The sequence below is a fragment of the Kogia breviceps genome, chromosome 3 (genome assembly GCF_026419965.1).
Source record: "Kogia breviceps isolate mKogBre1 chromosome 3, mKogBre1 haplotype 1, whole genome shotgun sequence".
NCBI lineage: Eukaryota > Metazoa > Chordata > Mammalia > Artiodactyla > Physeteridae > Kogia > Kogia breviceps.
The window spans coordinates 32,388,200-32,413,679 of record NC_081312.1 but is presented as its reverse complement, the minus strand read 5'-3'; the positions used below and the strand labels follow the sequence as shown (position 1 = coordinate 32,413,679).

General features: G+C 43.4%; 1 protein-coding gene and 1 long non-coding RNA gene across 3 annotated transcripts; one reads left to right on the top strand and one right to left on the bottom strand.

The window, feature by feature from the left end:
* Positions 1-3,266: 3,266 nt before the first annotated feature.
* On the bottom strand, positions 3,267-25,480 carry SLC10A1 (solute carrier family 10 member 1). The gene is made up of 5 exons (XM_059056771.2): positions 25,125-25,480; positions 13,569-13,779; positions 6,133-6,311; positions 4,403-4,599; positions 3,267-3,525 (listed from the first exon to the last, which is right to left on the bottom strand). Exons 1-5 carry the CDS (start codon positions 25,478-25,480, stop codon positions 3,419-3,421), a joined length of 1,050 nt encoding a protein of 349 aa, XP_058912754.1. The 3' UTR covers positions 3,267-3,418.
* Positions 8,220-21,077, top strand: LOC136793782 (uncharacterized). Of its 2 annotated transcripts, none has more exons than XR_010839512.1 (4): positions 8,220-9,720; positions 16,027-16,183; positions 16,317-16,348; positions 20,678-21,077. It is a non-coding gene; the product is annotated as an uncharacterized lncRNA (long non-coding RNA). The 2 variants fall into 2 exon arrangements; XR_010839513.1 differs by lacking the exon at positions 8,220-9,720 and adding an exon at positions 11,805-13,582.

Here is a 25,480-nt window from a genome sequence, read left to right as displayed (position 1 = left end):
CTTTTGTCTATTTGTTTGAAGGAAGTATGGCTACATCCTCCTCCTTCCCCATGCACATTTGACACATTTAAAATCCCTGGTAGAGAAGGCTGTAGTAGTGAGGTATGGTGAGCATTTTTTTTTTTTTAAATTAGTACTGTTGACATTTCTTGGCTAGTCAGAAGATGGGCAAAGAAGTGTGAACTGTTCAAAACAGTGATGACTAACAGTTGTTACGACGGTTTCCCTTGTGTGTGATCCTCCTGTCCTTTAACCACCCAATTTTATTTGGCGTCACATTATTTAGGCCTTTCATAGCCAAGAGAAGGACAATTTGGGAAGCAAGATGGTAAAATTTAATGTTTCATGCCTAACTTAAAGGTTGTAATATAATTTTGATGGTCGGAGATCATCACGTAAAAAACTTTTTCAAAATCACTGCACATGAATGCTTTAAGGGACTTTTCATATGCTTTTTCTTGTCCTGAGACATGGATGTAACAGTCTGTTAAAGGGAAAACAGTTGGGTAGTGAAAACCGCCTAAGGTTCTGCATCCATCTCTATTAAGTGTTAGAGCCCTATACCTATAGGAATTGGTTTTGTTGTTTTTCTAGGAATTTCATAGACTCATTTGAGTGCTAGTCTAGATAAATACTTGTAAGCATAACAGTGAATAACAAATAGTAGCCACTATTAAGTCCCTTGTCTGTATAGTCACTGAATCCTTAACTATTATATGAATCCTTAACTATTATATGTAGTATATCTATAATTCCTGGTATTAGAACCCAGGAAGTCTAGTTCCAGAACCCCCAAACCACTCCACACTCATCTGACCTAACCTTTCAGGGATTTTGAGGAATGCAGAATTAGAAACCGTGGAAAGATTGGGCTTCCCCAAAGTGTAGGGATTGGGTAGTGGGAACCCCTCCATATGTGGAGGGTTAAAAGTTCTTGGCATGAAAGCTACCCCGTGTTCAAGACTGTAGGACTCAGGCCATAAAATTGTGAAGCTGATCTTTTTAACGGAAACTCTTCTAGGGAGAGTTTGTGTGGTATACTTGTTTATTCACTTAGATGTGGGGTACTCTGCTTACTAAATGGGAACCTAGGTTTTTTTTTCTTTACAGTGTATCTGAAAGGAAGAGGCACAATTATTTTCCCCCTTGGGCTTTTTAGATATGGTAACTCAGTGTGGCGTGGTGTATGTTTGACGTTTTACCAGTGACTTTTCACCTCTCTATCATTGAATAGGTAACATCAGTGGCTTACCACTTTACTAAACAAGATAAAGCCCTTTCTTTGAACAAATGGCAGAGATGACTAAGTTATTTTGAACTGATAAGTTGGTCTGAATTCCCAGATACAGGACATGAGAAGTAATGAGTGTGGGTATATAATCCTAGGCAAAGTTTTAGGACCAGGTTTTGCAGGGTGTAATGTAACTCGTTTTGTTTTGTGTTGGGCTGTGCTTGCGGGGAGCGTGGGATCTTAGTTCCCGGACCAGGGATCAAACCCGTGCCCCCTGCAGTGGAAGCACGGAGTCTTAAGCACTGGACCGCCAGGGAAGTCCTTGAAACTCATTTTTTATATACAGTTGGCCCTTGAACAACACAGGTTTGATCTTCATGGGTCCACTTATATACAGACTTTTTTCAACAAATACGCGTTGCTGTATTACACGATCCATGATTGGTTGAATCAGTTGACTTGGAATCTTAGATACAGAGGGCTGACTAAAGTATACTTGAATTTTCAGCAACACGGAGGTTGGCTGTTCAGGGGTCAACTTAGTCCTCTAAGCAAAGTTTGAGTGTAATATATCTCAAGTTCAGCCATACCTTCGTCAAAAAGCTGGACTTAACATTTGTTGTGCCTCACCCAGTCTACTAGTAGATGATGTCAGCTAGATATGAGAGAAAACAGTTTGAACAGATTTGTAAATGTGGGTAAAATATGTAAGGCTGATAGGCGGTAGATCTCACAATTTTAAAAAAAATAAATTTGCATTTTTAAGAGGTGGTTAGTGACCCAAATTATTGGTGTTCTGGTGCTGGGAGTACTGGTAGTTCTGGACATTTGCCAGACCGATGCCCTATAATTTACTTGTCTTGGTTTCAATTGAACCTAATCACGTTATGTGGTATGAAAATTACAAGAAACTCTAGGCATGGTCAGCTGTTTGCAAGTGTTCTTATTCGTTTGTTAATCTTTCACCTAGTTTTTTTTGTCTAGATTTATTTTATTTATTTATGGCTGCGTTGGGTCTTCGTTGCTGTGTGCGGGCTACTCTTCATTGCGGTGCACAGGCTTCTTATTGCGGTGGCTTCTCTTGTTGCGGAGCATGGGCTCCAGGCACATGGGCTTTGGTAGTTGTGGCTCACGAGCTCTAGAGCGCAGGCTTAGTAGTTGTGGCACACGGGCTTAGTTGCTCCGTGGCCTGTGGGTCTTCCCGGACCAGGGCTTGAACCCGTGTACCCTTCATTGGCAGGTGGATTCTTAACCACTGCACCATCAGGGAAGCCCTTTCACCTAGTTTTTTATGCCTATGAGCCAGATGGAAAATGTCTGAATTTCACTGGGGAAAATTTGAAACTTAAGCATTTTAGTTACTTTACTTTGACTCAGCAACCACTAATTTTGGCAATAGCATACAGTACTCTGAATTTGGAGGGACCATAATGTGAAAACTACTGATACCTAATGAGGTGATGGGATGGGATAGATGATGAGTGAAACTATTCTGTTGGTATTTGTATTTCTTTTCTGGCTTTTCTTTTTCAAAGTTTTCCTTCTCTTCTGGAATTGTGTTCTTCAAAATGTTCTTTCATTTCATTATGGCTGAGGTTTTGAGTTTGTCTTATCCAAGTGTTTTTGCATTTTATTATGTCTGCTTTTGTGTACTCGGTGTCATGTTCTCAGGAGCTTTAATTCCAGTGACGTCAAAAGGGAAGGAATGGGATCTGAATATTTAAGGTTAGAAAGGACTTCTGAAGTCTGTTAATCCTACAGTACTCTGAGCATGTATTTCCCTTTTGGGTCACAAAACTTGGAACAGAATTTGGGTATTTGATTTTAGGGTAAGAACCCATTTATTGACTAGTTCAGAAACTGCTTTTTTATGCCTATCAGGCACTGTTCTAGAGATGCAAGGGCAAAAGGCAATTTTGGTTCCTGCCTTCGTAGGGCTGTCATTGAATAAGTCTTTTATTTTTTAAACAAGTATCAAGTTCTAAGCTGGGAATAGGTGAGGCTTTTTGGGGTAGACTCCCCAAAAAGCCTCCATGCAAGGCTTGATGATTCTGATAGTTTATGCTGGAAATGCTAGAGAAAGACTCAGACCCCACTGGTGGTGTTTCATCTTTCTGCTCTCTGTGTAGTTTGCCATGTTGGCTTTCTGAATTGCCTTCTGACCAGAATCCAGGTCACTGGAGAAGGCTAGGCTGTGCAAGGGGGGCATGCCTCCCCTTTGTGGGTGCCATTTCCCAGAGCTGTTGGAATGGCTTCTTCAGTTGCGTCAGCTTTGTAGATAATTTTTGTTTTATCTGTAAAGTTGAAAAAAGGGTCATAGGAAGAACAAAAGTTGTAGTTAAAAAACTTGTTCTATCTGGGAGATAAAAGAATACCAACTTACTCCTAGGGTGTCCTGTGTTTTTGTTTTTTCCCCCATCTCTTTACCACCTCTTCTCCCGTGACTTAAACTGAGGAAAGATTTGCTTTCCCCTCAACATCCATAATGGTAATACTAGTAACAAAAGGTCTAATAAAGAGCACTGACTTTTCATCATTCCATCTCTGACTTCTTAGTACACATAGTACAGATGGGGAGTTTAATCCAGTGGTAATTACATTAAGTCATTAAATTTATGACAGCTATTTTGATAGTTGTTATTAATTTAATAAGCTTATACTTAAGTTTTGTTTACTATGTAGCCAGAGTTGGAATCCTCACTTTTCGATTCTGGATTATTGGGCTGCATTGCTTTCACGTTTTCTCATATAGGCGTGCCAGTGGTGCTGGGGCTCTGACCTGGCTCCATGGCTTGAGAACCTACTCTTAACATGGAAACTTAGTGACTTCTTGTGAATAGGGCTTTTCACATATCTCACAACTATGTAATGTCCAAGACAGTTCTGTCCTAATTCTATACCCTGAGTCCTACATGGTCTCCCCAGTTAAAGCAGCCAAAATCACCCCTGTTCTATGAGGCAAACTCCACAGCTGATTCTCCCAGCAAAAATGAAGTGCAGTTATAGTTAGTCATGGCTCTTTGAAATCCCTTCCTGCTTATTGGTGCTGCTTGGTTCCTAATGACTTTATGGGTTACAGCCCTATCCAAAAGATCCTTGCTAGAGACGGTTGCCGGCAGAATCATGTCCAAAATGGGAGCAGAGCTCAAAGGGGAACAATTCAGTACTTACGCTTGGAAGGCTTGATTTTCTCATAGCACCGAAAGATGGCAATGAGGAGGAGCCCTTCTCCAAGCTGGAAAATCACATAGAGGAGAGGAAAGAAGAAAAGTGGTCCAATGACTTCAGGGGGGAAGGTCACGTTGAGGATGGTGGAGCAGAGTTGAATATTTTGGCATCCAGTCTCCATGCTGACAGTGCGTCTGCACCTGTGTAGGTTAAAAAAACAACCCCATATGCCCTCAGAGAAGGGACGTGAGGGTGCAGCTTCACTTGCTCATCTCCTTTCTCCAAGTACTCTAAGAGAAACTGACAGTCCAACACAGGAAGATGAAATTGAGCCACGTGTGGAGTGCACGGTTTTGAGAAAAGTCGAGTTGGCCCATCTCTTAAATCACCAATCCAGCCTTGTGGGAGTTGGTGACTTAGGTTCCTGTTGGGGAGTTTTTAATGAGGGAATTTTTGAGTAGCTTGGAAATCTACAATTCGTCACTTGCGGGATTATCAAAGTGAATTTTGGAGAAATGTCTGGCTGGAGGGATAAAAGGAAGATGGGAGCCAGAATCATTCATTGGTGTATGTTGGGCTTACATATAGGACAGTTAGAATTTAAATGTAAAGTAGAAGATTGTCTAAATGTCTGGAAACCTTGCCCTGTGGTCCAGTTTCTGGCTTGGACATCTTTAACTCCAAAACACAATGATTAAATAAAAGCTTGGTTCCATTATCTATCTTTGGAACACATTCTCGGTTTTGCTTTCCATTTTATGGATTAAAGAATGGAATGTTTGTTAAAATTTAATACAACATTTTATTCACTGAAGTGCAATTAGTATATTAAAATAGTTCTTTGCTAAAAAAAATCGCCAGCACTGTCTCAGCACATTTACTACGAAGGAGACTACTGTGATGGCACTTGATGCTGTGGCCATTTATTATGACCTGTATCATTCTGTCTTCATGAAAATTCATGAGTGGTCATTGGCAGCCTTGTGACTACTATATCACCATGTGTTGCATCCTACAGTAATTTGTTCTTTGTTAAATTAGCCTGGTTTTTGAAATGGATAATTATTTTAAAATTGTATTTTAAAAACAGCTGTTCGGGGCGTTGTGATGCAAGGCTGGAGTGCTACTGTTTAGACTCCTGCATAAACATCTGTCTGCTATGTGGCTGAAAATAGGAAATCTTGAGATGGGGTACCACTCTGTATAGACAGGGTGCCTAGGGTGCCTGATGTGTCCACACTGGGCGCTCAAGCTGACTGTTCCTCTAAAGTAGCAGGTGTGTTTGTGAATTGGACTAGGCTCTAGCAGAGGTCCGCAACTACTTCAACTCTGAGTGCCACTTAGCGGAGTTGCCACCCAAGGTGTTGTGTCAAGATTAAAACCTAGACAGAAAGGAGAAGTGGGAATGGGATTGTCAGCTACTCCACTGCCATCTGCCACCAGGGAGTTGGGCAGGAGGTGGAATCTAGACTCTGGAGGGAGCACTCTCCCATGAACTGCTGCCCTTTGGATGATTCGATGCCGTTGGTCTCTGTGTTTTGTTTCTGGATCCGTGTTATTCATTCAGTACCTTCCCTCCCCAGTATTTCTCAGTCCAGAGTTCCTTGTTCAGTTGATACATTTGAATATATTGCTTGAAAAATGCCTTCCCGAGATCATGGATCTTACCTTTTTCTGAGAGACAAGGATGAGCGTGAGACCTGTGGGACAGTGGGGCCTAAAATGATACCTACCGTCTGTTGAGGCAGAACAGAGCAGAGAGAACGTAGCCTAGCAGGAAGCCGATGAAAGGCATCAGGGAGGAGGTGGCCAGCAAGTGTGGTGCCATGACAAACAAAATGCTCTTGCCCACATTGAGGACAGAGAGCACTATGACAGCCACGCTGCACAAAAGCAGGAGGATCATCCCTCCCTGTGAATAAGGACAAGGAGAAAATGCAATTAGAAGGATACCGGGGATGTGGAAGAGCGGAGAGGGCTGGGGTAACACTGGTGGGTATTGGAGGTGGAAAACATTTTAATAAATGTATTTGAAGTGGGAGGGAATGTGAAAGACCTTTATCTTTCATCTTTTTGGATTTCTTATCCATAGCTAGGAAGCTTCCTGGAGGTCATAGATCTGATTAACACATGTTACTGAAGACTCGGCTAAGCACAGCTTCTGATTGACATCTCTGTATGGCAGGTTTTCAGTGAAGTGCTATGGCTCTGAAGGGTGAGACTATTTAGTCTTCTGGCAAAGTGGGTATTGTAAATGAAAGTTCTCTTTCAAAGTCTCTGAAGCCCGTCTACATATCCCTACAATACTGCCATTGCTGTGAATATTTTGGAGCTCAGTAGAAGTTATTCTTAGAATCTGTCATACTTGTCTTGAATACCTCCATTACGGGTAGGGACTTCATCCATCCATTTTACGATGAATTTAACTTCTGGAAATTGCCAAAAGTCATTTGAACCAAAGCTGGTTAAAGCAGGTAATGAAGTCAGGTAATGTGGTTTCAGATCCTAAATGATGTATAGCTGTAAAGGGATGAGACTACTTTCTTGAGTGACCTGCAGATTGGATGGTAAGGAAGTTCCCAGAAGGAGTTTCAAAATGGCTCAGGCAATAATGGCATCATCAGAAACAGTTTGGGTCCCTGTTGGTGGGAATGTGAATTGATACAGCTGCTGTGGAGAACAGTATGGAGGTTCCTTAAAAAATGAAAAATAGAACTACCATATGACCCAGCAATCTCACTACTGGGCATATACCCTGAGAAAACCATCAAAAGGACACATGTTACCCCAGTGTTCATTGCAGCATTACTTAACAATAGCGAGGACATGGAAACAACCTAAATGTCCAATGACAGATGAATGGATAAGAACATGTAGTACATACATACAATGTATGACCTAGAGTCTGTCATACAGAGTTAAGTAAGCCGGAAAGAGAAAAATACCGTATATTAACGCACATGTGTGGAATCTAGAAAAATGGTACAGATGAACCTATTTGCAGGGCAGGAATAGAGACGTAGACTAGAGAACGGACATGTGGACATGAGGGAAGGGGAGGGTGGGACGAATTGGGAGATTAGGATTGACATATATACACTACCATGCGTAAGATAGCTAGCTAGCAGGAACATGCTATAAAGCACAGGAAGCTCAGCTTGGTGCTCTGTGATAACCTAGATGGGAGGGATGGGTGGGTGGGAGGGAAGTCCAAGAGGGAGGGGATATATGTATACATATAGCTGATTCGTTTCATTGTACAGCGGGAACTAACACAACATTGCAAAGCAATTATACTCCAAAAAAAAAAAAAAAATGCAGGTCCACCCTGCCTCAGGTAAATGCTGTGAAAGCAACCATCATTGGGAACAATGGTATGTTTTTATTTGTTTTAAAATACATTATTTTATAGTTTACATACCATTTAAAATTTTCAATAGGCAGATTTATGAAATTAGAATGTTAAGATTTTTCAGCATGTAACAAGGATTCAAGCTTTCAAAGTGTGCTTACATGTCTGCATTTTAAAGGATGACACACTAAACTGATGAAATATATGCATACACCTAAGCCTCTGTCCCCTTATCTTCTGAGTAAAAGGATATACAGCAAACTTTTCTTGAACTTACCGTGTTGTTTTATAGTGGTTATATGTTTTGGTTCCGTTTCCAGCTCATTTGCACATGTGGCATTTTATATTTCATAGTACCATTTTTTAAAATTGCGGTAGAATACATATAACACAAAAGTTGCCATTTTAACTGTTTTTGAGTGTATAATTCAGTGGCATTAATTACATTACAATGTTGTCCTAGTGACATTTTAACATTTATTTATATTACTGTAATTTCAGCTGTACAGTTCTTCATGTCTGTGTTTTTAAGCCATGTTGCAACTGATAATGATCATATGAAACATCACCTGTACTGATGGTGGTCCTGTCCCAGGAAAGGAAGGAATCTCACCAGTAACAACATGATTCAGGTTTTATTGAAAGACTAATGAGCTGCTTGGTTTGCCCTTGAATTTTGAGTTAATTTCTGCCTTTTGGGTTTATCGTCTACCTAATGTCCAGTTTTTGCCCCTATCAAAAGAGTGTAATGCATAATATAGGGCGTACTGGGCTACAGGGATTGTGAATGAATCCAGAAGCCCTCTTTCTCTGCGTGGGTATCACTCTCATCCCCTCACTTTCGTTCTCCCAGTCTTGGGGTCTTTGGAGTGGTTGTGAGCACAGACAATGGTGTGACCCAGGTGTGAAAGCCATCTTCAAGACGTGAAAACTGGTGAGTCATGCAACCTCTCTTGAGTGAGGATGACAGCACAGGACCTGGCATATTAGAACCACTGACTTTGTAGCTTCTATTACTACTCATAGGGAAAGGAGAGGAATTTAACATCCCAAAGTTTTTTGTCACTCTCAGTCCTGCTATTTGTGGCGATCTCATGTCCTTGACCTGCTGAGAAAAGAGGCCATAGGTGGGTGCTTCTTCATAGGTCACCATGTTTTCTACCACCTGCACTGCCCTGTCATCGCTGATTGAAGCTGTGATGAGTGTCCATTCATGGGTAGCCGACTCAGCTTGCCAGTGATCCAGGAGATAACCTAGCCCAACTCTTCTCGCATTGGTGACCCAGGCAGGTTGGTGAATGACCTAACTAGTGAGATCCTTCCTCTTGTTTAGAGAGTTTGAAGAGTTACAGAGAGGGAAGCAAGAGCAGAGGCAAGTGTTAAGATTTTGACACAGAGGCCTGGGAGCAGGCAGAAGCCACGAGTTGGCAGAAGCTGTGAGACGTAGGAGAGTCAGATGGATGGCTTACAGTGCGAGTGGCTCTTAGCCCGTGTCATGCTCAGGTTCACCAACTTTCTAACCACGTAGGCTTGAATAAACCCTTGCATGGGTAAGTTAAAGCATTGAATTGCCTTTCCAAATGGGACATCCCTGAAATTGTATCTTGGCGTGCCTAACTGTGACCTCCTAGGGAATGCAACTGGTTGAGCAGAGTTTGAGCAGATAACCCTAACCTTCTGCCAGAGCCAGTTACCAGAAGTTGTATAATTTTGATTTGGAAGTCTCTAGGAGCGTTAGGTATGCAAAGAGGCTGGGACAATTGTTTGTTCATTTTCCAGCTTGTAACTCACTACATTATGAAACGGGGAGATTAAGGATGAGCATAGTCCTCAAAGAAACGTAACACAAGGAAACTTCAGCGTTTGCGTCTTGACCACTTGTTTCTCTCTGCATCTTCACAGGAGTGATTCCTGTTTGGGAGTAATTGATAGATGGAGCTGTCGCCCTTCTGCTTGTCTAACCTTGGAGGTATGGCCAGCAGCAAAGTGTCCCAAGATACACCTGCATTTTATGTGATTCTTTGTTACTGGCCTCTGTCTTTCCAGCCCAAGTATATCTCAGCCCTTTTAATGTTCTCTGGGGTCATTTTGACTCCATTTTTTGCTGTGGAATTAAGTCATGGATGTGTAACACAAGAGGAACAGGAGACATTCCCTGGGCCTCAGTAATTCTGTCTGTAAAATGAGAATAAGGCAGGAGACTGAACTTAGCATCTTGAAGGCCTTTTTCACGTTAAGATCTGAGATTCTTTTTGCATCCTCAGAAGAACACTTTTTAAAAAAATTGTAGTGTAGTTGATTTACAATGTTGTGTTAATTTCTGCCATACAACAAAGTGACTCAGTTATACATGTATATATTTCATATTCTTTTCCATTATGGTTTATCACGGGATATTGAATATAGTTCCCTGTGCTATACAGTAGGACCTTGTTGTCCATTCATTCTATATATAATAGTTTGCATCTGCTAACCCCAAACTTCCACTCCATTCCTTCCCTACCCCCTTCCCCCAGCAACCACAAGTCTTTTCTTTACATCTGTGAGTCTGTTTCATAGATAAGTTCATTTATGTCATATTTTAGATATCACATATAAGTGATATCATATGGTATTTGCTTTCTCTTTTTGACTTCACTTAGGATAATCTCTAGGTCCTTCCATGTTACGCAAATGTCATTATTTCGTTCTTTTTTATGGCTGAGGAGTATTCCATCGTATATATGTACCACATATTTGTCTTTCTCAGAAGAACATTTTATTCTGAGGTAAGGAGACATGTTCTTATATCAGTTGCACTTGGGGTTCTAGTCTTTGGTTTCACCTATAAAGTGGAGGGGGGCAGAGCTGCTTTAAGTGATATCAGGAGTCACTTCACATTTTTATGTTCTGTGATTTTTTTTTTCTTTATTCCTATATCCCACAAACTATCTTGAGTAAGTGAAATGATAGACACATGTTTCTGGTTTTTTGTTTGTTTTTCTGCTAATGTGTGGGAGAGACAGGACTTGCCCTTTATCCCTTTGTTTATTCTTAGGTATTAGCTGTGAGTGCTGAGAATTCAGTGTTGAGACACAGCCTTAGGATGTTGCTTCTTGCAGGTGGGTGGGGAATAAAAATGGAGTGGGTATTTATAGTACAGGATGATACATGCTGCAGTGGTGTTGGGTGACATGGGAGCAAGTAGGTAGGACAAGCATCCTGCCCAGGCTTGTGGGTTAAGGAAAACTTCCTAGAGGAGGTGCTAATTGTGTTGAGACTTGAAGGGTGAGTAGGAGTGAGTCCAGTGGGGCATGTGCAAAGAAGAGAGCTGACACTGGAGAGGTTGGTTGAGACCAAATCAGGAAAGGGCTGAGGAGCCACATGACTCCTGGGGGAGTTTAAGGAACCAGTGAAGGCCTTTAAGCAGTGAAGTGACATGATAGTTTCTTTCCAGACTCAGGTTAAAACTGGGTCAGGGAACCAGGTTAGAAGGCTGAGTTGTCTAGTGAGAGAGGAGAGTGTCTGAATCAAGACAGTAGACACAAGGATGGAGAGACATGGGTTCAAGCAAAAGAAGGCAGAATTGACGATCACTGATTCGTGTGAGTGGGGAGGGAGAGGATGTGGAGAATGACTGTCTGGTTTCCGGCTCAGGCAGTGGGGCACGTTAAATGCCGTGCATTGAGATAATCACACAGTGGGAGGAGGGGAAGAGCAGACTTAAGGAGGTGGTTTAAATTTAAGACATACTGAATTTTAAATGCCTGAGGCATATTCAGGTAGAAAGATTTGGCAGTAAATGGATTCAGGAGTCAGGAGAGAGCTGAGAGCTGAAGATATTGTTCTGATAGTCATCAGCTTGTAGATGGCTGTTGAGATGGACCAGATCTCGTGGTGGGGAGGTCCTGGGCTTAGGGAAGAAAAGCAAGAAATGCAGAAAGCTTGGGCTGAATGCAGAGAAGTAACTTTTACCAGAGGAACTCACAAGGGAGTCTGAAAAGAAGTGCCAGAGATGTGGTAGGAAAGCAGGTGCCCTGTCACTGAAGCTGAGGAAGATTTTTTTTTTTTTTTTTTTTTTTGCATGTGGGCTCCATAGTTGTGGTGCACGGGCTTAGTTGCTCTGCAGCATGTGGGATCCTCCCGGACCAGGGATGGAACCCATGTCCCCTGCATTGGCAGGTGGACTCCCAACCATTGTACCACGAAGGAAGTCCTGAGGAAGATTTTTGAGAAGGAGGCAGTGGTCAGCCATACCAAAAGCTGCTAAAAGAAAAATTGAGACATGTCCATTGGATTTGGTGAAGAAAGTGGAGCCAGGTGCTCATCAAGATGCTGAGTGGATGGGAGGCCAAGGAGTAGAGACTGTTGAGACCTGGTCACTGGAGAACAGTCCTGGGGGCCAGTGTGGTGAGAGTGGAAGGTGGGTGGGGGCAACAGATGACTCCCAGGAGCACGGCTCGGAAGGGGAGGAAAGAGAGGTGCTGGCTGGAGTGGGAAGTAGAGTCCAGTGACCCTACTTAGTAAAAAAAAAAAAAGATGTGAATCAGTATCAGCGTTGACTGTGAAGAACTAATATGCAGACGTTCTAGAAATGAGAGGGAGGGGAGGAGGCTATGGGGGTAGAGGACATGATCAATAAAAGGAGATTTCTGAGAAGTAAGGGTGGAGAGAACGGAAGATGCCATCCAGAGCAGAGTGGGGTGATGAACCATTTGGCAGGAGGAGGAATGACTTCACATGTTCAACAGGTAGGGAGGGGGACTGTGGCCATGGTATTAGGACTACACCGGGACAAGGGCAAAAAACTACCCTTGACAATGGTAGTGTGAAAATCAAAAGACCCTGGAAACCTGACCAAACCTCTTTGTTCCAGGCCCAAAGCTGCTGGAAGCCTTGGGCCTCCAGGTGTTATGCCCTGTAGCCTGGCCCAAAGGCATAGATCCAGGGTCGGGGACCAAAACAGGCCTTTAGGAGGCGAGTTTTTCCTGAGGACCGGGATGGAGCCTGGGATCCCGGGCTGAGCAGTGAGCCAGAGGAGAGACTGCTGGGAACTGAGCTCCAAGGTCACAAGAGTTGGTAGAGGAACCACTCACTCTACAAGTCTGATTTTTCCAAAGGCAGGGCAGTGGCGTGATGCCCTCATAGCACCCCCCCCTACACCTGCTGGGGCCAACTCACTCCACTTTCCTCCTATCCCACTCCTAAAGTGCTACAAGTACAAGTGTGCCTACCACCTCTCCCCCTGGCCTCCTCCCCTCTGGCTTCTCATCCATTCAGCCATGTTTGCCCGTGGTCTCCCTTGGAACTCCTCTATTCAGGCATCTCCCTAGGCTTACCCAAATCCAACCCTTTCTTCATGGTCTGGCTGAAGCCCTGCCCCCTCCTTCCATCCTCCTGGGAAGCCTTCCTTGACCACCTGGCCCTCACTAACCTCACCTCCTTACATTCTGCCAATACCTGATTGTACATTGTGTTGGATCTTGTTTCTCATCTATTATTGACTTTCTGCAAACAAACTTCGAGGACAGTGACTCCTCAGAGAGTGTAGCATAAAACTTAGCAGCTACTAGGTACATGATAAAAGTTTAATTTTATTATTAAAATAATGATTATACCTTATAGTTGTGTGGGGTGTTTTACTGTTTTTCTCCTAACTCTTCAAAAATATTCTCATGTACATTACAATCCAATGAAGTAGGTTGTACCAGTAGCAGACTTTGTTTTTTTTAGACAAGGAAGGAAACTGACACAGAAAAAGCCCAAATGACTTGCCTCAAGCCATCACTGTGATGATGGTGGTGGTCTCGCTCCCTGCCCAGGCCCCCAGGTTCTTACCTTGGTGACATAACGTACGTATTGTGGCCGTTTGGATTTGAGGATGATGCCTATGGTGCAAGGAATGAGAGTCAGGAACAGTGATATCATGATGCTGCCATAGGGCACCTTGTCCTTCAGGGTCCCATCGTAGATGCCCCTGCTGTAAATGTACAGGAGGAGGGGCATCATGCCCAGGGCAAGGAAGGTAGAGCAGGTGGTCATCACGATGCTGGGTGGGAGACATAGGAAGAGTGCAGAGAGAGAGCCCGTTAATACAGGCATAACCTCATTTCATTGTGTTTCGCAGCTGTGTTTTTTTTTTTTTTTTTTACAAAGTAAGGGTTTGTGGCAACCCTGTATCAAGCAAGTCTATCAGTGCTATTTTTCCAACAGCATTTGCTCACTTCATGTCTCTGTCACATTTAGTAAGTCGCAATATTTCAAGCTTTTTCGTTGTATTATGGTGATTTTTGATGTTACTATTGTAATTGTTTTGGGGCACTGTGAATCACGCCTATGTAAGACGGTGAACTTAAAGGATATAAATGTTGTGTGTGTTCTGACTGCTCCACCGACTGGCTGTTCCCCCTTCTCTCTCTCTCCTGGGGCCTCCCTATTCCCTGAGACACAACAATATTGGAATTAGACCAGTTACTAAGCCTACAATGGTCTCTAAGTGTTCAAGTAAAAGGAAGAGTCACATGTCTCTCATGTTTTTAAATCAAAAGCTAGAAATGATTACATTTAGTGAGGAAGGCCTGTGGAAAGCCCAGATAGACTGAAAGCTAGGCCTCTTTCCCCAAACATTTAGCCAAGTTGTAAATGCAAAGGAAAAGTTCTTGAAGGAAATTAAAAGTGCTACCCCAGTGAACACTCAAATGATAAGAAAGCAAAAAAGCTTTAGTGCTGATATGGAGAAAGTTTGAGTGGTCTGGAGAGAAGATCAAACCAGCCACAACATACATTTAAGCCAAAGACTAATCCAGAGCAAGGCTCGAACTCTTCAATTCTGAGAAGGCTGAGAGAGGTGAGGAACCTGCAGAATAAAAGTTTGAAGCTAGCAGAGGTTGGTTCATGAGGTTTAAGGAAAGACATCATCTCCACAACATGAAAGTGCAAGGTGTGAAGCAGCAAGTGCTGATGTAGAAGCTGCAAATTATCCGGAAGATCTAGCTAAGATCATCAATGAAGGTGGCTCCATGAAACAACAGATTTTCAGTGTAGATGAAACAGTGTTCTACTGGAAGAAGATGCCATCTTGGACTTTCATAGCTAGAGAGGACAAGTCGATGCCTGGCTTCAAAGCTTCAAAGGACAGGCTGATTCTCTTGTTAGGGGCTAATGCAACTGGTGACTTTATTCTTTTTTTTTTTTTTTTTTTTTTGCGGTACGCGGGACTCTCACTGTTGTGGCCCCTCCCGTTGCGGAGCACAGGCTCCGGAAGCGCAGGTCCAGCGGCCATGACTCACGGGCCCAGCCGCTCTGCGGCATGTGGGATCTTCCCGGACCGGGGCACGAACCCGTGTCCCCTGCATCGGCAGGCGGACTCACAACCACTGCGCCACCAGGGAAGCCCACTGGTGACTTTAAGTTGAAGCCAATGCTTATTCCAAAAATCCTAGGGCCCTTAAGAATTATGCTAAATCTACTCTGTGCTCTATAAATGGAGCAACAATTCCTGGATGACAGCACATCTGTTTACAACTTGGTTTACTGAATACTTCAAGTTCACTGTTGAGACCTACTGCTCAGAAAAAAGATTCCGTTCAAAATGTTACTGCTTATTGACAATGCACCTGGTCATTCAAGATGTACAGAGATTCATGTTTCATGCCTGCTAATACAAAATCCATTCTGCAGCCCATGGATTAAGGAGTAATTTTGGCTTTCAAGTCTTACCATTTAAGAAATACATTTTGTAAGGCTATAGCTGCCATAGATAGTGATTCCTCTGATGGATCTGTGCAAAGTTAGTTGAAACCCTTCTGGAAAGGATTCACTGTTCTAGATGCCATTAAGAACATTTGTGATTCGTGGAAAGAGGTCAAAATATCAACATTAACAGGAGTTTAAAAGAAGTTGATTTCAACCCTCAGGGATGATTTTGAGCAGTTCAGTGGAGGAAGTAACTGCAGATGTGGTGAAAATAGTGAGAGAGCTAGAAGTGGCGCCTGAAGATGGGGGACTGAATTGCTGCCATCTCCTGATAAAACTTGAATGGATGAGGAGTGCTTCTTACGGATGAGCAAAGAAAGTGGTTTCTTGAGAAGGAATCTACTCCTGGTGAAGATGCTGTGAAGATTGTGGAAGTGACAACAAAGCATTTAGAATATTACATAAACTTAGTAGATAAAGTGGTGGCTGGGTTTGAAAGGATTGACTTCAATTTTGAAAGAAGTCCTACTCTGGGTAAAATGCTATCAAAGGGCAAAATCATTCGTGAAAGGAAGATTCAGTCTTGTTGTCTTATTTTCAGAAATGGCCATGGCCACCCCAGCCTTCAGCATCCACGACCCTGATCAGTCAGCAGCCATCAGCATGGAGGCAAAACCCTCTACCAGGAAAAACTACAACTTGTTGAAGGCTCGGATGATGATTAGCATTTTTTAGCAATAAAGTATTTTTAAATTAAGGTATGTAAATTTTTTAGACACAATGCTATTGCATACTCAGTAGACCACAGTATAGTTTAAACATAACTTTTATATGCCCTGGGAAACCAAAAAAATCCATGTGACTCATTTTGTGATATTTGCTTTATTGCAGTGGTCTGGAATTGAACCTGCAGTATCTCCAAGGTATGCCTGTACAGACTATTTTGTGGAGTGTCTGCTTTGTGCCAGGCATTGTGCTAAGAACCTTACATACATTGCTTTATTTCCTTTTCCCAGTAGCTTAGGAGGTAAGCATACTATCTCCTTTTTGCTAATGAGGAAGCTGGGGACTTGAAGAGTTGTGACTTGCCCAGGATCACACAGATAGGAAGGCTGAGGCAGGATTTGAACCCAGGTCTGTCCACCTGCTTCAGTCCCTGTGTGCTTCACTGTGGAAGGAGCCATTATGATCTCTGTAGTAGAACTCTTTTTGCTCTCTATACTTGACATAGCACAGCCCATTTTGAAGAAAGCTGTGTGATCCCATCACTCTGGCTATAGCCCATTGGAACATAGAATAACACCTGACCTACTAAGTTGCTAAGTGCCTGCCTTAGAGCCTAGGGGATGGCTGGACATAGTGATTCTGTCTAACTAAGATAACAAGGATTAAGTACATCAAGAGCATTTTCTCACTTGGGGAGTTTGAATGTGTACACAGTGATAGAGCACTTGGTTTTGGAGAGGCATGGGAGGCATGGTCAGGCAAAATCCAAAAAACATGCAAAGAAAAAGCAGTAAACAGAGGCCATGATTAGGTGGACTGTAAAAAATAGCAGCAAAGCAGTAAAAACAGAATAATGGAAGGACCACAATGGTGGAGCAGTAGAGAAGGCAGCAATAGTTACCCACTGTTGAGTAAGTGACAAGATAATCTGGTCATCAGACCTGTTTTTTATCTTGAATAATATTCTAGCCTCCAACACCGATATTCTCATGTTCTTTACTTTATGGTTTATCCTTAACATTATTTAAGATAAATTGAGTGTGAGTCTCAGATCCTGAAAAATAGTATATTGTCCCAGCTCTAATCTGTATCCTAACTGTCCTAAATGTCCTATTACCATCTCCATTTGGAATCTCATACATGTTAATCCCAGGACCCTGTGTGGGAAGAGGCCCTCCAGAAAGACCAACTGAGAGAAGAAGCTGCTAGGGAACCTTCTTGGATTTGTAGACATTCACCTTACAATATATGCTCTGGCTTCTATTCTAGTGGGAAGGTTGGGGATGAGGGCTTGACAAGACCCCAGGAAAACCACACTAAGTGTGTGTCCCTCCTCCCTATAGCCCTATTCACTATCTACACCTATTCATTTTTTCCCACAGAGGTCAAATATGGCTTAAATTAATATCAACTGCATCCTAGTCCAAAGGGTCCAGAGTATAGCCATCAAGAACACAGAGTTATCATATGTCCCAGCGACTCTACTCCTAGGTATATACCCATGAGAATTGACAGCATATGTTTACACAAATACTTGTATACAAACGTTCATAGCAGCATTATTTATAATAGCTAAAAAATGGAAAACAAAATATCAACAGATAAGCAAAATATGGTATTCATGTAATTGAATATTCTTCAGCCATAAAAAGCAATGAAGTACTGCTGTATACTATCACAGAGATGAACCTTGAAAACATTATGGTAAGTGAAAGAATCAGAAACAAAAAAGGCTAGATATTATATGATTCCATTTACCTGAAATCAATAGAGACAGAAAGTAGATTAGTGGTTGCCAGGGGCTGGAGTGAGAGAGGAATGGGAGTGACTGACTGCTAATGGGTATAGGGTTTCATTTGGGGATGATTAGAATGTTCTGGAATTAGATACTGGTGGTAGTTGAACAACGTTGTGAATATGCTATAAACTACTGACTTATATACCTTAAAAAGGTGAATTTTATGGTATATAAATTATATCTCAAAAAATAAATTAAAAAATCTAGGGAGCAGCTAAATTAATTCTTAGAGGAAAATTTATAGCCTGAAATGTTTATATAGGAAAAGAAAGATTAAAAATTAATGAGCTAGGGCTTCCCTGGTGGCGCAGTGGTTGAGAGCCCGCCTGCCGATGCAGGGGACACGGGTTCGTGCCCCGGTCCAGGAAGATCCCACGTGCCGTGGAGCGGCTGGGCCTGTGAGCCATGGCCACTGAGCCTGCGTGTCCGGAGCCTGTGCTTCGCAATGGGAGAGGCCACAACAGTGAGAGGCCCGCATATCACACACACACACACACACAAAAAAAAATTAATGAGCCAAGCATTTCACTCAAGAATTGAAAAGAAAAACATAGTAAACCTAATGAAAGCAGGACAAAGAAAATATTAAAGACGAGAGAGTAAACTTTAAAAATTATATAAATTAACTGTGAGAATCAATTAAACCAAAAGCAAGTTCTTTGCAAAGTCTAATAAAATAGACACTGCTGGTGAGACTAACCAAGAAAAAGGAAAGAGGGCACAAATTGATGTTAGTATGAATGCAAAAGGAAACATAACTTCAGATACAATAAAGATTTTAGAGAGTCATAGAAGAAATCAAGGACAGTCTTATACTTTCATTTTTCTATTCAGATTGAATGGACAATTTCCTGGGAAATATAATCTACAAAAACTAACTCAAAATGAAGCTGAAAACCTGAATCAACTTAGAATCACTAAAGACATTTAATCAGTAGTTTGAAACCTGTCATCCAAACCCCACACGATGTACATATGGTTTTACAGTAGAGTTCTACTAAACATTCAAAGTACAGATAGCCTCAGTATTATATAGGGGGCAAAAAAAGTAGAAACATGTCTCAATAAAATTTTACAACCAAAGGTAGAAAATAACATTATGAGAAAGGAAAATTAGGGTCCAGTCTCATTTATGAACACAGAAGCAAAAGTCATAAATAAAATGTTACCAAATGAATCTAGTCATGCCTTTAAAAAATAATACAATGAACAAAATGGGTTTATCCCAGCAATATAAAAATGATTTAACATTAGACAATCTACTGATATATATCACTGTATTATCAGATTAAAGAAAAAATAGTATCATAGATGCAGAAAAGTGCCATTCAACAAAATTCAATGTTCATGCATGATAAAAATTAGCACACTAGCAACAGAATGGAAATCCCTTAACCTGAAAAGGGTTATCTGTCAAAAATCTACAGGAAATAGTAAACCTAATGGTGAAAAATTAGAGGAATAAAGCAGGATACCTGTTCCCATCACATCACCTATTGTAAATTATACTATATAGGTCTTTGCTAGCACAGCAAAACAGGAAGTAGAAAAAACATATGGATGGGAAAGGAAGAAACTAAACTTACATTATATGCCAATGATAGGACTGTCCACAGAGGACATCCAAGTGAATTTCCATTATAACTAGTAAATAAGAGAATCCATGAAACTTTGATTACATTAGCAATAAAAAAATTGAGTTCTGATATACTACAAAAATAATTAGCAAATGAATTTCTAAAAGAGATACCATTTATAATATTCATAAAAACTATAAAATATTTAGAAATCTAAAAGAGGTATGCAAGATCTTTATGAAAGAAGTTATAAAACTTCATAGGTATAAAATAATGATTAATAAAAGAAAATCTGTACCATTTTCATGGATGGGAAGACTCCGTATTTTAAAGATAACCTCTAAATTTATCCATAAATTTAATGCAAATTTAACCGAAATTCCAGAAATAGTTTTTGTAGACGTGAGACTTAATCCCAAAATTCAAGTGAAAGAGTAAAGGGCTAAGAATAGTTAATGTAATTTTCAAGAACAACAAGGTAGGGCAACTTTCAGATATCAAGATTTATTAAAAGGCTGTAATTAAGAAAGTGTGATATTGGCTCAAGGATAGAGACATAGAACAATAGAACAGAAGAGAGATCCCGGACACAAACTCATGCTTATTTGCGAATTGGTCAACGAGAGAGATGGAATTAAAAGTTGATGGAGAAAAATTCACTCAGTGGTCCTGGGAATTTTCTCTATTCATATGGAAAAAATAAAATTAGATCACAACATACATAATAATAAATTCTAGGTTGATCAAAGATCTCCATGTGAAAAGCAAAACTGTAAAACTTTTCAAACATAGGTGAATATCTTTATGACCTTCAAGGCAGTAAAGGATATCTTAAAGAAACCCCCAAAACATAAACTGTCAAGGAAAAATATTCGTATAGTTGGTTAAGTTAAAATAAGCATTCTGTTTTATAAGACATCATTATCAAAACATAAGGATAACCCCCAAACTGTGAGTAGATTGTTGCAACATGTAAAAACCACAAATAACTGTAAATTAATGAGAAGAAAACACCACAGTCCCATCGAAAAACAGGCAAAGGGCATTATTTTCAGAAGAGGACACCGAAATGGCCAACAGTATTTGAAAAGTTGCTTGACCTCCCATGAAATTAAATTTAAAACCACCGTGACTCATTTCACTCTCACCAGATGACAACATTTAGAAGTCTGACAATTCCGAATACAGATGAAGATACGGAACAACAGGGATCTTCATACACTGCCCTGGGAAGCGTGAAGTGGAATAACTACTTTCGAGACTTGTTAGGTGAAGATATGTGAACCTCAAGACCCAGCACTCCTGTGTTCATTATATATGCTCTCACATGTGAGCACAGGGGGAGCATTCATAGAACTTGCTCATGCAACAAAACATGAAATCCATGTAAATGTCTGACAACAGGAGAATGGATAAATGCAAGCAAACTATACTGCAGTTCAAATGCATGAATTAGCTCTTTTATTTATATACCTATTATCTCAAAAAAGCAAGCTGTCAAATGATATGGGCAGTATGATACCATTTATATAAAATTTAAAACCATGTAAATGCAACAGTGTATCTTGTTGATGGATATATACATATGTAGTAATAGTGTAAAAGGGTCTGTGGAAGTGCTGAAAGTCAAATCCTGGGATGTTCTCCCTTCAGGGTGGGTAGAGGGGAATGAGATTGGGAAGGGCACACGGGGCTACAGTGCTAGCTATTGATTTCTTCTTAGGAGAAAAGCCACACAAAACTTGTGTGCTTGTTCTGCTGTCCTTGAACAGAGGAGTCATGCTTACTTTGGCTTGGCATGTCGGGAGCTTTGGAATTTGCTCTGAGACTTGGTGAGCCTCATGCACTGAGGTGTGTGGGAGCCATGCTCCCAGACCCCCAAGCCTCCTCCGCATGTGCGAGTGCTGGGCACCGGTCCTAACTTTCTGGTGTCTGTGACTGTCATGATCCTGTTACCCTGAAGGACAGGGATGGGAGGCAACTTCCTGACTCTAGCTCTGAGATTGGAATCTGTTCCATAGTAACATTGTGGACCTGGATGCTTCTCAGGGGTCCAGGGACCAGGGAGAATGGATCACACTTGGTTTTTTCTTTACCCTTCCTGCTTAAGTTCTTGGAGCACTGCATACAGCCTGCTTTGGGGCATCGGTACACCCTGCTTGAGGAACAGTTTTTGAACTCCTGTCAACAGAGGCCCTGGAGGCAGAAGCTGAGGGAGTTGTGAGGAGACCCATTAGAGACTCTGTGGTGAAGTGGGAAACTTCTGGGAACCCGGGTAGCTTCTGTCTCCTCTTGCTTAGTCTTCCTCTGTCATGGTGGGGAGAGCTGTGGGAATCCTTGGGTTGTCCCCTCAGCCATTGGCTCTGGTCTCAGCTGTGAGCTGGCTGGAGGGGAGCAGGTGAACTTGAGGTAGAGGTGGCCATCCAAGGGGCCCAGTTTCCTCTGGCACCCTCTCCTCTGTCCCCGATGAGGGCACTTTCTCTTGTGGGTCACCTGCCTTTTTTTGGAGCATGTCTAGCAGCATCCTTGAGGAAGGAGCTGCTGGGCCTGGCTGCCTTGAGAGGTCCACCTGGCGGCCCAGCCTCCTTGAATGTGCCCGACGCCCTGTGACGGTGGCTCCTCCAGCCTCACTCCAGCTGTGAGGCAGAATGACTGGGAAGAGAGAGCCCAGGAGTGGCTCCAGACACAACTGGCCCGCAGATTCTCGGGAAGCCTCTGGAAAGTCTCTGGACTTCTGCTTCCTCACGTGTAAAGTGGAATAGGTGTCCTAACGTTCCTTTCTGCTCTAGATGGGAAATCGTGTGGTGTTGTACACAGATGTCAAACCCATAGCTTCTGTGTAACATCTGGGCCTATGTCATGTACTGTTTGGCTTGCACAGTGTTTTAAAAATTTGGAACGAGTTACCAATAATTAAAAATTTGGAGATTTCACATAAAAAGGGGCACACCATCTTCTCCTGAAAAGCAGGGAGCTGTGCAGGCACCGAGCCCCCGTTCTCACAACACCCACGGCAGAGATGCGTGGCATCTGCCCCGTGTAGGGTGGCCCGTGTCTCCGAGGCTGGCGGTCACCCTCCAGCCACTCAGTTCATTTATGTACACACCCGACCCTGAAGATATATGAGTAAAAGCACAGGCTTTGGAGCCTTCAGACCTTGGACAAATGTGTTAACCTCTCTAAGTCTCAGTTTCCTCATCTCTAGAATGGGGCTCTTTACAGCACCTCCTCATGGGAAGCTGTATGAGGATCCCATGTAAAGTGCTTGGCCCAGTGCCTGGCCATCTTTTGTTATCAGCACCATTATCATTATTATAATACATGTAACAAGTTGTCCCAGATGAAGAACTCAATTTGGAATTTGAGGTCTGGCAGCACGTGATGGTGGAGGATGGGATTCGCGCTCCTCCAGTGGGGTCAGAAGCCTGGTTTAACGTGTGGGGGAGGTTTGTCTGCAGGTAGGGGCTTTATGGTAGAAGGTGGCCGTCCTGGCAGAGCATTGTCTCTTGAGGGTCTAGGTGGAAGTGACAGTTCCCAGGTGCCCAGACCAGGAGGCCTGGCAGGAGAGCATGAGTCACTGGAGGCTCTGCCGGTGAAGGCCTAGAGCCTCAGAAACACAGGTGTTTCAGAAGAGACCTCATTGGCACCCACTGGCTCAAAAGGCTGGGACATCTGGTCACTCACACTTAGAGGCTCCCCCATGATATTTTACGCTGTCCCACACAGCTCTGCTGCTTCTACAGAGCCACGAAACCCTGAGCACCCTTTTCCTGACCTGCAACCCTTCTACGTCAGAATTAAGGTATAGTCCAGGTTTCTCTCTCCAAGACACAGAGGCTGCAACGGGCCTTGTCCACAGGACAGATCAAGACCAGGAGCTTGTTTTGCAGCAGGAAGGACTTGGATTAGATAGAGGGAAGAATTTCCTCACAGCGAGGTGGTCGAACATGGATATGTTCCCATGGGAGACTGTACAAGCCAAGCTGTCTCTCCATTGACCACCTCAGTAAGGGTCAAATCATATGGCAGAGAGTCCAGAGCTTCTCAGATGGCAGGTCCAGGCAACCTCCAATGATCACTATCTTTTTTTTTTTTTTTTTTTTGCGGTATGCGGGCCTCTCACTGTGGCCTCTCCCGTTGTGGAGCACAGGCTCCGGATGTGCAGGCTCAGCGGCCATGGCTCAGGGGCCCAGCCGCTCCGCGGCATGTGGGATCTTCTCGGACCGGGGCACGAACCCGTGTCCCCTGCATCAGCAGGCGGACTCTCAACCACTGCGCCACCACCAGGGAAGCCCTGTGCTCTTGCTTTTATCTAAGCCTCCGTCTCAAGCCGGTCTCTTCTGGTTCGATCCACTATTCCATGCCGGGCAGGGCAGTAAATTCAGACAGTCCATCTGTTTGTGCCTGTCAGTGTCCTGTCCCTGGCTGAACTTTACTAAGGAAACTAGCCAGGTACAGAAGCCTCCTCCTGGTGATGCCAAGCGATGTCGGGGTTGATTATTAGATGAAAAAATGAGGTCTTCCCTGGTGGCGCAGTGGTTGGGAGTCCGCCTGCCAATGCGGGCGACACGGGTTCATGCTCCGGTCCGGGAAGATCCCACATGCCGCGGAGCGGCTGGGCCCGTGAGCCATGGCCGCTGAGCCTGCGTGTCCGGAGCCTGTGCTCTGCTACGGGAGAGGCCACAGCAGTGAGACGCCTGCGTACCGGGAAAAAAAAAAAAAAAAAAAAAAAGCAAGAGCTTTTATGCTGGTGAGTTTTCTTTAGCCAGCAGGGGCTGCTGTTGCAGCTGGAGCAGGCCTGACGTGGCCTCACCCTGGGAGGCATTCCAGACCAGAGTCCCACCTGTTTGGAAGGACGGGTGTTCAGCCAGCCCCTGCAGGAGGGAGCCCTTGCTGATTTCTGCTGTGATGAGCTGGGTGGGGGTGCTGCTGTTTCCCTTCTACCACTTTGGCCGAGGCGAGGCCCATCCTGACTTGGGACCCCGACCTGGTCCTGGGAAACTCTGGGATCTACCTGACTGTGTCTTTGCATCGAAGTATTCCTGCATCTGATGGGCGGATGGGGAAAGTTCAGAGAAGACAGCCCAGACAGCTGGGGGGAATCTTTGGAAGTTCCTTCCTGCACTGCAGGAATTGGAGGTGCTCTTTGGTTCTGAGCCACCTTGATCTCCCTGGAGATCTTTGGAACTAATCTGCACTCCCTTTCATATCTCTGGATTCAAAGCAGACAACTTGCCCCGCCTGGCAGACAGGTAAAAGTTCTCCAGAGGTCCCTTTGCTTTAAGTCAGTACAGTACTCCTTCAAGACAATCCTTGTGCCCCGTTGGAGACAACTCTGGGAGTAAGGGGGCTCTCCAGGGTGCCCCTGGCCCAGCTGGGCCCCTTTGGCTTGGTGCTTAATTAAACCAAGATGTACCCCAGGTCCTGTCCCGAACCAAGCATGAGCTCTTGACAATCAATGCCTGCCACCCCCTGCCCTAACACCCACCCAGCCCCCACTCACTCACGCTTCTGGCTTTAGCCCCACTCTTCGCCTTGATTGTGATCTCCCATGCAGCCGCTGTCCCCAGATTGCTCCTTCTTCACCCCCCGTCCTACCTGAGGTTCATGTCTCCTTTTATGGCCAGAGTGAAGACGTTGGAGAGGTTCCCCCCCGGCGAGCAGCCACAGATCAGGATGGCCAGTGCCTCGATGTTGTTCAGCTGGAAGACCTTGCCCAGTGCAAAGGCAGTGAGGGGCATGATGCCGTACTGCGCCACCAGGGCGATGGCCAGCCCCTTAGGCTTCCAGAAGTGCACCTTGATCTTGCTGAACTCCATGGTGCAGCCCAGTGAGAGCATGACGGTTAACAGTATGATCACCAGGATGACGCTCAGCGCCCAGTCGGTGGGCCGCTTGCCAAAGTTGTGCGGCAGGGAGAAGTTGAACTGGGCAGACTCATTGAGGGCCTCCAT